The sequence below is a fragment of the Macrobrachium nipponense genome, chromosome 35 (genome assembly GCF_015104395.2).
Source record: "Macrobrachium nipponense isolate FS-2020 chromosome 35, ASM1510439v2, whole genome shotgun sequence".
In the NCBI taxonomy this organism is placed as follows: Eukaryota; Metazoa; Arthropoda; class Malacostraca; order Decapoda; family Palaemonidae; genus Macrobrachium; species Macrobrachium nipponense.
The window spans coordinates 35,163,335-35,174,426 of NC_061096.1; the positions used below are offsets into that span (position 1 = coordinate 35,163,335).

The following is an 11,092-nucleotide window of genomic DNA, read 5'->3' on the forward strand; positions in this document are numbered from 1 at the left end:
ACCTGCAACAATCCCTTGGATGAGCCAACGTAACTATCGAGACATTTTGGGCATTCGATTTGTAAATAATATATTGGACTTCAAAAATGTCTGTAACTTGTTCTTATAATTAAGAAGTGTTTGGATTTCTAAAGCTGAATCCAATACCTATGTATCAACTTAAGATAGGCGTATTTTTAATTAGCAGTGTAGTGTAAATTGTTTGTTTGTTTGTATTGTGCTTTTACGTGGCATGGAAGCAGTGGTTATTCAGCAATGGGACCAACGGCTTTACGTGATTCCGCACCACGTCGAGAGTGAACTTCTATCACCAGAAATACACATCTCTCACTGTAGTATAAATGGACTGATACGCATGTACACGGACAATGTGAATCTTCGTTTACACATGCAAATAAGTACCCTCTGGCGCGCAAATGCTAGTCATGTATCAGACCCAAGCGAGAGAGCTCAGAAGAAAATGGTCGTGGGTGTAGGTGTGTGTTGGGGGTGGGGCTGATGGGAGGTGCTGGTTGGTGAACAGATCATAAAAAGCAAAGCTGAACCTTTGAAGGGTATCATTGCCTTCAAGCGACGATATCTCCCGAGGGCTTCTGCCACGTCCTTCTCATCTGAGAAGAAAATCAACGAGTTTCCTCCTCTGTCAATGACTGGCCGTCAGCGCAGGAGGAAGTCTTGCCGGGGTGCATACGTATTGTCACCGTGTCTATCCTCGTTTTGTATCTAACATATCCCCTCAATGAAGAAGACGAAATATAAAACACTCACACATATGAATACGACCTTTTCTGTAACTTTTCTCATTCATCTACCTGAAGAGAAGACAGCAGTCTCTGAAATGTGGTATTGTCTCTCCATATTTTGGCGTTTTTATGGGCTCCTTTTATTTTATAATATATATTATATTATATATCTATATATATATCATATATATAATTATATATATTATATTAATATATAATAATAATAATATCTATATAGATATATACATTAATATATATATCTATATATATATATATATATATATATATATATATATATAGTATATATGTGTGTGTATGTGCATTAAGCTGCAAGTGTCCTTTAATATTCAATTCGCTCTACCTCGGAACTAATATATTTTCATATAGTATGTTAATGGAAGGGGAATTTTTTTAGTTGATAATATTTACGTCCTCTCATGGATTCGAACCAACAGACAGAGGAGAAATCAGGACTTCAGTGAGTTATCGACTCGGCCATCAGTAAAGATTCGTATGTCACACACATATATATATATATATATATATATATATATATATATATATATATATATACGTTCTTTAATGTACCATGGCACATAACCGTTGCTGTATGCTTTGGGCGTTTATTGACGTATGTTTATAACCTTCATTTAAAACCATATCACAATCATAAATAAGAGCGTCACAGGAGGAATACAGTTGTTGACGCCATCATGGCTACTGAAGTGTCTACTGTACAGAGTCCTAGTGTACTTTAACGTGAAGTCAGCCAAATTTACAATGGCGGACCTACGGGGACACCTGTTCACGTGTAACCCATCCCCTACCCCGGCCTATCGTATGGATAATGGAAATGGAACATTGTTTTCTTGCAATAAATTAATATTAGTAGCAAAAAATTGCTTTGTTTATGATTATTTCAACAACTGTACAGCAACAAAAACAATTGCTACTACTGTATATATATGTGTGCATACATATATAAATATTGACATATATGTATCGTATGTGCGTACGTGTTACACACACACACACACGTGTATGTATATATATATATATATATGTATATATATATATATTATATATATATATATATATATTTATATATATATATATATATATTATATATATAATACACACACGATAATCCTAAGTACCCCCCACCCCCATCTATGAAAGATTTCTAGATCCGCCATTGCCAATTTAGTGCCGGTCTCAAGCTCAGATTGATAGGGAGACTCGGATTCAGGAAGGGGACCCTTCCGTTAAGCATATACCACAACGAACGATAAATTTAGCCGTTCAAGATAAAAACAACTGGAGGATGCTAATTCATAACCAGCAATTTGTGACCCCTTTCCTTCATTCCTAGAGTACAAAGGTTCGGAACATCTGGGAAGGACCAGAGAAATATCTTGGGGACAAAATGGAGACAAGAATGACCGCGGGCTCTTTATTCTAGCCGTAGGCGGTGGCAATCTTTGTTCCCTTCGCGCCACGAGTCGTACCATGAATTTAAATGATTATTATACGCACGGTCTAGGTATATGCTAGACCGTGATTATACGCTGTAGTGTAGCAGCGCATATGAAAGAGAAATCGGTCATCTACTAGGTATGAGAATTAGCACATATTCGCTGACCTCAGAGAATGTTCTTAAAGATTCAGATTTGTCTCATAAAGAGTTCAGGTTTTTTTCCAGCATAGGCTACCTCCAGGACAGAGTAAACAAGAGATAAACGAGAGACAGGAAAAGGAAAAATAAAAAAGAAGATTGGGACCTAGCCTCCACATCAGCATGACGTCATGAATACAAGCAACTGAAATGTCGCCAAATATTACTCTCAACAGTTTCGCATGTCTTTTCCTGCTACACGAGTATCAGGAAAATCGCACCCGAAAAGAGAGTCCGGTGGGGACACAGGAAGGTTACCCTATCTGGCTCAGTTCAGGGTGCCGCATTTCATTTCATGAACGCCCAACGGATACAACCTCACCAGGTAAGAGGAAGACATTTTAGGCCGATTGCTCCACGTCACTTTTGGTTTTCCTTCTCGATTTGTTAGCATCCGCTTGACACTTTGACGTTATTTTTCTGTCTGGCATCCAGTCTAACATTGTTGCCATAGTTTTAGACTGTCTAATACGAAGTTTCCATCATATCTTTCGTTCAGAAGCGGGTCTGCTTTTATCAGAAACCTTTGACAACGATGATGTAAGTTTATTTGATCAAAGAAGACGGATTGTGTGTGATTCTGGACAAGCCCTAAATTAAAACAAAAGCTGTGTTGCCTTTAGAAAATAAATAGCACATGCATTCCCCTTTCGCATCATAGTTTCAGTCGTATATTCTCCCCGTGCATTTTTGCTTTCTGTTTATTTTGCATTCCACTGAATAAGAGTCGTTTATTTTCTTATTCGTGAAATTTGCGTGCGCTGACGAATGCGTTATTATTATTATTTAACTAAAAAATGAGGGTACCTACAGTAGAAATAACCATGTACATTATGTAACTATTTTCGAGGAATATCATCATTCATTGTAAAATAAACTCAAAATTACTGAATTCATCTTTCATCGTTCATTAAAAGTGACCCCAGATGTGAGTATACAACTATTATTAGTATCGTAGGGTAAAATTCATGGTACTAGAATATGGTAATGGACAGTACTACATTACTTGCAGAAACAGAGATTTTTTTTGGTCTGATTCTCGCCTTACCATCGACACTGAAATCAGATATCTTTTCTTGAGAATATGAATCTTATTGTTTTTTTTCTGCTCCAGCAGACAGATAAAATTCTATCGTCTTCATTTGACTCTTCCCTAATCAATCGATTTCCGTTCTTCAGGGGAACAACAACGGAGAGATGAGCTACCAGGAGAGCGCGAGTGGCCTAAAAGGAGGGGAACCAGGTACCTCGGAGTATCTTGTCGACTATGTGACGGACGGGACGACGCTGTGCTCCGCCCAATACAAGGAGAAACTGCCAAAGGTAAAAGGAAAGTTTTTTGTTTTTATCTTTTATCAGAAAAATACATTAATGCAGATTTACAGTTATTTTATAGTATTTACATAATTTAACAATGGTAATTTTTCTTCTTACCAGAGCCACTTACTTTTATAAGCAAAACATAGCATGTTTAAGTAATCAGGAAAGTGGATCTTTGGCTACGGGTCCCTTCCTGATATCGTTTCTTGCTGTGAGACTGTGATACAGTTTAAACTTCTTCGAAGACTATTCCTTTTCCTACGGAACTCTTCTTTAATAGCTGTTTTACAGTGAGACTGAGCTGCCCACAGAGACTGTTTGTAAGGTCGTGTATTTCTTATAGTCGGTATACATACCTACTGGTTTTGTGCTACAAGGTATTTTAACAAATCACTTTGGGAGCCATAACACACAAACTTGTTCACATGTCCACACACACGGAAGTTTTCATTTCAGCCAAACTCTTATTCAATAGGCAAGATAGTTTATTGACAGCATGATGAACAAGTGTAGTTATGACTAACCTCTTTTGGTAGTAGAGGCTAGTCATAACGACAAATGTTCATCGCGCTGTCAATAAATTATCTTGCCTATTGAATAAGAGTTTGGCTGAAATGAAAACTTCAGTGTGTGTGGACATATGAACAAGTTTGTGTGTTACGGCTCCCAAAGCGATTTGTTAAAATACCTTGTAGTACAGCCATCTAAAGTGGAGGTCAGGAAATGAAGAACTGTGATTTTTCATCCTTTTCACATTATTTTTCTAATCTTCAGCTATATTCTCTCTTTCTTTCCGTTATAACAAGATGTATTGTTTTTCCAGCTAATTCAGTTTCCTATGTAAATTGATCCATGTTTGGTTGGATGGAACGCTCCACGTGGGAATTTCTCAGTTGCATGTTACTGCCACCATGATTTAAATTTTCATGAGAATCTGATGTCCCTTTTCTTCCTCTTGTCTCTCTGAACTAAGGCATACAGTTCATGTAATGTGATAAAATCATGGAAGAAAAGAGTACAAATAATTTATCATTATTGAAAAAAATACCTTCCCATCATCGGGGGAAAAGTCTCGTATTCGTAACTGAGTTGTGTTAATCACCAAACTCAGTGATTTATGAGAGCGAGGGTGTCTGAGATTAAAGCGCCAGACCGTTCACTTTCGCATTACGGCACATTTGCTTATTTACTCTCTTGTTTCCACCCATTAGATATGCAAGGTGTGCGGTGACGTAGCCAAAAGCTATCACTTTGGAGGCCTGAGCTGTGATTCTTGCAAGGCCTTCTTCAGGAGGACAGTTCAGAGCGAATCGTGGGAGACTTTTCTTTGCGTCACAGGGGGCAACTGCCAGATTACCCCAAACAAGAGAAGCTGCCAGGCGTGTAGGTGAGTCAGCTTTACTTATTCCTCAGAATAATCATCATTACATATTCAACTGCAGAGTCAAATAATATATATATATATATATATATATATATATATTATATATATATATATATATATATATACTTTTTTCCTGAAACGGAATTCACTAGAGGTACCCTGAGAGAAAAGTTATTCTTGTAGAAAACTGCAAATATTTCGTCCTTAATATTAGCCATTAAATCTTCAACTGCAGATATTATATATATATATATATATATATATATATATATAATATATATATATATATATATATATATATATATATATATATTCTATCCCTGAAACAGAATTCACTAGAGGTACCCTAAAGAGAAAAAGATTATTCTTGAGAAAACTGCAAATATTTCTGTCCTTAATTTACCATTTATCTCACAAAAAACTTTTCCCTCAGGTATGAGTCATGTAGGAAAATCGGAATGGACCCCTCACTCGTGATGACCATGAGCGACAGAAAAGCTCTGATGTATCGCAAACTTGAAAGGAAAAAGCAGCAGCTGCTAGAAAATTACAAACAGATGGACCTCCAGCACAGAGTCACTGAGCCAGCAGGATGGCAAGAGACTGTTTCTGCATCGAACAGCAGTCATCATGAGGCCAGTATGGAGTGGAATCACTGGAACAGTGACGACAACATAGAAACTTCAAGTGTTGACGTCAGCTGTGCGGTAGAGGATGTTGATGACTGCCTCATCATCGAGACACTTAGTGAAAAAAATCGGGAGAAAATCAAGGGTCTCCAGAAAATCATGCAGGCAGCACTAACTTTCCCAGAGTTCCCAAAACACTATTACGAAGAAGACGCTGACGTAACGGAACACCTCTTCTTCGTATTTTGCAAAGGCATGGGCAAGTTTTTCAGTCTAGTGCCAGAATTTCGAGACTTAGACGACAACGACCGGGGCGTTTTGCTCAAAGATGCAGTGGCCAAGTCGATTTTCGTTTTCGGGGCTCACCAGTTCCAGGAGGTTCATGAATGCTGGCCTCGGAAGCTCCTTTCTCCTTTCTGCACATTCCCAACAATATCTTTAGCCACCACAGAGAAGTTTATTGATGATGCAGATACTTTTCAGAAGATGAAAACTTTCATGAGAAAGTACTGTAAATTTTTTGATGATGAAGTGGTGACCTTGATAAGTCTGATGATAGGAGCCTTTGATACTGACCTTATGTCCCTTACAGATCTGCCAAAAGTAGTAAACTACAAGGAGATTTATGTCCAGTTGCTTGAGGATTACGTTCATTATCGAAATGCATCAATATCTGTAACTTCGTTTTCCTTAGAGCTCTGGGATTGTTTTGCTGAAGTAAAAGATCTAAAGGAATGTTTCCAAAAAGGCGCCACTAAAGACAAGAAGGATAAATCACCAGAGGAAAAGGACGAAGCCTCCTTCGCTAGTTCGCTCAATGACTTGGGCGAGGACCCAAAGATGCCGCCCAAAAAGGCTTTCTCCGAACGCATCAAGGCTAAAGAGAGTTCATATAGTACGGAAAGATGTCTGATAAATGAATTCAGTGAAAAGAAGCTGAAGGCAACAACCTCCGTGGATCTAACACAGTCTGAGAATGACAAGCAAACTACAGAAGAGGATGACATAATAATAACTTCTGAAAAACTACAGAAAACCTATTTCACAGTAACGCAAGATCATAATTATCAGAAACCAAGAGCCCGACTACCTCCGAAGGAATCACACTATAACAATAGATTTCAAGAATCTGAGGAGGAAGTGCAAATATTACCCTCTGATAGAATGAATAGAGTATTTCCGCAATCTGCTAAACAACCACAACAGATGAAAAGAGCTATCACACCAAATATATCAGGTACAGCCACTTTTATGAATGATCACTTACAACCCGAAGATTACTGGGTACCAAATGGAAGGTTTCCAACAATTTGCTCAATGCAAACGTCACCAGCAGGGTTAGTACCCATAGCACCTCAAGGTAATCCATGTTCTCCTATGCCACAGAGTATCCAAGTCGGGTATCCAAGTTACCATAGTTCACAAGTCGATTTGAGTAAAGTATATCAAACAAATGTCTTTGATACAGGGCTTTACAGGCCAAAACAACCCCATATGTATTCCTCAACCAATGAGAGGCATGTCACTCGCGAGTTACGTCGAGAACCCGAGTTCATATCGCTAGAGAACACGACGTCTTCTCGTGCGGAAATCTTCCAACCTCTCGCTGTAAGTGGTACACCTGTTCAGATGCCCGTAGGTAGGTTGAGGGGAGCACTCGAACAATTGCAAGCCCATCATAATCGTTATCCAGAGCATACGAGCATAGCTTCTGAAGTATATACGACCCAACAGCAAGGTTTTCCACCCAGTACCTGTGAACCTGCCAGGCTCTCCATGAACAGAATTCTCCAGGATGTACATTCTCGTCCACAGAAGTCAAGACAGTCTCCCATGAGTGATATTTGTAACAATTTGAACCATTTGTCGACTCAGGATGACCATCAGTTGGTTGAAGCAGTTCAAGATGTACTGCCTCCCCATTTAGTAAAGCAGTTGATCAACAGGCTCAGTAATGGACAGTGAGAACAGCTATACATGTTGCTTTGAGTTTTTATCAGTGTAGTAAACACTTTGCAGCATATTCTCGCGCTTCCCTTTCGAAAGAACGTCAACCTTGGTACTTCAGAGGCAGTACATACTCAACTGCGTCTTGTTTTGCTTTCAATTGTCATATTTTCTAGATTGTGATTATCCACATCTGCTTTGCCATCAAAGACTGATTCTTAAAACATACACATGTGGCTATATTTCTCATTCATTTTCAAAGATTCAAGAATCTTCTGTATACAAAGTTTTAAATTGTTCACACAGTCATAACTCATATCACTCAAACGAATGAATGAAAAAATGTAAACCCTTGTGATCACTTCCATAACATCAACTGCATACCACATCTGCTTTTCGCTAGCTCAACAAGAACGAGGGGAGAGCAAGAGTGGCTAATATTGGTCATAAGCCCGTAACCAACCCATAACCATGAGCAACAGAACTCTACCTACAAAGGTAGGAGGAAATAATATCTTATAATCCTGTGTATGGGACATATGCGGGATACATACCCCTACAGGAAAATAATTTATGGATATGGAGTTATTCTGTAAACATATTTTTTATCTCTTCTTCCTTCTTCTTTATTTGATTTCGGTGTAGTGGTATTTCGGTGGACTTACCTGCTACGTTGCAGGAAGATACGCCAAGTCCGTTTTCTTTGGACCCTACCCTTAGGGAAGAGACATATTAACCCCCTCCCTTTCCCGCCCCCTAGCTCCTAGTATTAGTCGGTGTGCAGAGCGTGGTATAACCAATTTCAGACAACCAATTTCAGACAGCAATAAAAATTACACCCGGTTAATCCTTAACCTTCCACCCCACCCTCTCTCTCTCTGTTTTCTGTCCGTCCAGCGATTTTACCAATAGGTCTAAGGAATATTGCAAGAAGAAGAAGCAGATAACCGGCATTCAGCTTTGACACACTTGAACCAGGACACAGTCAATCAAGCGGAGTATATACGAACTGCATCCCGGAAAGTTCACAAAAAGCTCAAATGTAAATTGGTTACTGAGACCGAGTGTTTTCAAGGTGAAGAGTTCTGTTTTATTGCATTGTTCTGCTTTTCTCTACCTTTGTCTGCAGTCGCTGACTCAATAAATGCGGTACATATTATTATAACTGTGATTATAGTTTTATTCAAGAAGTATACTGACAGTCACATGGAACCAGGCATTGTAGACTGTACCTTGCTAAATAACTTATTGTGCAGAAGAATGAATACTAATAAAAAAATGACAGATGAACAATCGTACAGGTAAATGGATTCCTAAATAAAATTCTCACTGAATGCTAAAAATGTTCATTGGTCATTATACAGATATTCTTTACTTTACGTTGCTTCATCACCCAACTTTTATTCCGACAAAAAGTCTGGTACTTTCATCATTCCTATCCAGTTCTGGATCTAATTCAAGGACGAATTAAAAATTCTTTCGGAGAATCCACTATTCGTTCTAGAAGAAGAAGGAAAAACAGCATGAATTACCTTCAAAATGACAGACGAACAATTTCTTTGAGCCAAAAGCTAGTAACGAGATTATTTGTTTGCTTCTTTATCGCGACTTTCATGATCATTTACAGAATCTCCTCGTAAACAGCAGTTCTTCACAGCTATCAAGCAATAAATACAATGACTGTCCATTAAACCTTACCGTAACAACTTTAGTCTTAAAATAACTCATAGACGTGGCTCCTTTGAGTTTGGTCTCGTAGAGTAGCCTACGGGCAAACATTCACAGATCTGGTACCGAAACATGGTCCCAGACAGGCGCCAGAAGGAAGGACATAGTCCAGGTTCGAAGTTTCTTGAAACAGTCAGAGAGCGAGGGTGCGTTATGAGAGAAATGGAGATAGCACAAATTGAGCAAATGTCAACGGAAAAACTTCATAAAGAAAGAAAGGGTGAAGGTGAAAATGGTATGGATGTTGAGTCTATAAGGAATATTCCTGAGGAAACCTTAATAGGGAGTGGAAAGAGAGGCAACAATACAACTAAAGAAAAGGGTAATAAGAGTAGGAACGGAGATAAAAGTCAAATACCAGTACGACAAAAATGGCAAGCAACTGTTAACGACAGTTCAGGTGTAAAAATTACCATTAAAAAGGACAATGGACAGAAAAACTTAAAAGTATTGAATAATAGCGAAGGAGAATGTTCCGTTTTTTCTGAGTTGTCAAACCCCTTAAATGAAAGCCAGGATATGTTTGTTGATAATGCATTAGATCATGGTCTAATTAGTGATCAGAACTCTGGTAAACACAAACATGAGGATGATGATAATAGTAATGGTAAAAATAAATGTTCTAAACTGGCTAAAATAGGTAAATAATTAGTATGTATTTATTTTAATATTTCCTTAAAAATGGCTTTAGTCACTGCTTCATTAAATATTTGTGGTTTAAATGAGCTTAATAAGCAGTTGAAAGTAAAGATGTTAGTTGATCAATATAAAATTGATGTATTATTTCTTCAAGAACATAATATTAGAGATGTGAATAGGATACACTATTTATAGGACTACTTTGAGGTTGTAATTAATATGCCTACTAGCTTTAAAGGTGGTACGTGTTTTCTGTTTAATAAAAAGTCAAATATTTCAGTAATTAACAGTGAAAAGGATGACACTGGAAACATATTATTCACAAGGATACGGTATAATGATATAAACCTCTCCTTATTGAATGTATACGCACCATCAGGCTCAAGTAAAAAGAGAGAGAGGGAGAACTTGTTCTCTGTGGATATTTTGTATTATTTAAGGAACAACATATCAAATTTGATTTTTGCTGGTGACTTCAATTGCGTACTTTCGGGTAGAGATGTTAGTACAGGTAATGAGAGGTATGTATCAAAAGGTCTTAAATCTTTAGTACAGCATTTGGGATTGAAAGACGCTTGGTTTTCAATAAACAATATTCCCGAATATACGTACATTCTAGGTAATTATGCTTCAAGAATTGACCGAGTGTATGTGACTGATTTGTATAGTAATATTAAGAATTGTAAAAATATTCCATTATCTTTAACAGACCATAATATGATATTAACTGAATTTCTGCTTAATAATTGTTGTAAAATAGGTAGAGGAATATGGAAGTTAAATGTTTCATTATTGGAGAGGGACGACTTCATGGAGAAATTTGAAAGATTATGGCACTTTTTAAAAAAGGAAAGAATTAAATACTCCAACATTATGGAATGGTGGGATACATTTGTGAAACCAAAATTAAAAGAGTTTTTCATAAGACTGTCTAAACAAGCTATACAAGAGAAGTATGGCACTCTAAAGTGTTTTGCAAAATTATCTTGAATACTTATCAAGTAAAGGCCTCTGGTAGGTTACAATA

The 11,092-nt window shown here is 37.6% G+C and overlaps 1 protein-coding gene across 1 annotated transcript; it reads left to right on the forward strand.

Annotated features, from left to right (window-relative positions):
• Nucleotides 1-2,498: 2,498 nt before the first annotated feature.
• On the forward strand, nt 2,499-8,867 carry LOC135208604 (uncharacterized). Its single transcript, XM_064240968.1, has 4 exons — nt 2,499-2,743; nt 3,598-3,741; nt 4,950-5,125; nt 5,556-8,867. The coding sequence occupies exons 1-4, from the start codon at nt 2,714-2,716 to the stop codon at nt 7,714-7,716; spliced, it is 2,511 nt and encodes an 836-aa protein (XP_064097038.1). The 5' UTR covers nt 2,499-2,713; the 3' UTR covers nt 7,717-8,867.
• Nucleotides 8,868-11,092: the final 2,225 nt, after the last annotated feature.

Bases quoted from the DNA above. Each gene is read 5' to 3' on its own strand.
- LOC135208604 (XM_064240968.1), top strand. From the start codon at position 2,714: ATGAACGCCCAACGGATACAACCTCACCAG. The intron at 2,744-3,597 runs GTAAGAGGAAGA...TCCGTTCTTCAG, and splicing joins AACGGATACAACCTCACCAG to GGGAACAACAACGGAGAGAT. The intron at 3,742-4,949 runs GTAAAAGGAAAG...TCCACCCATTAG, and splicing joins ACAAGGAGAAACTGCCAAAG to ATATGCAAGGTGTGCGGTGA.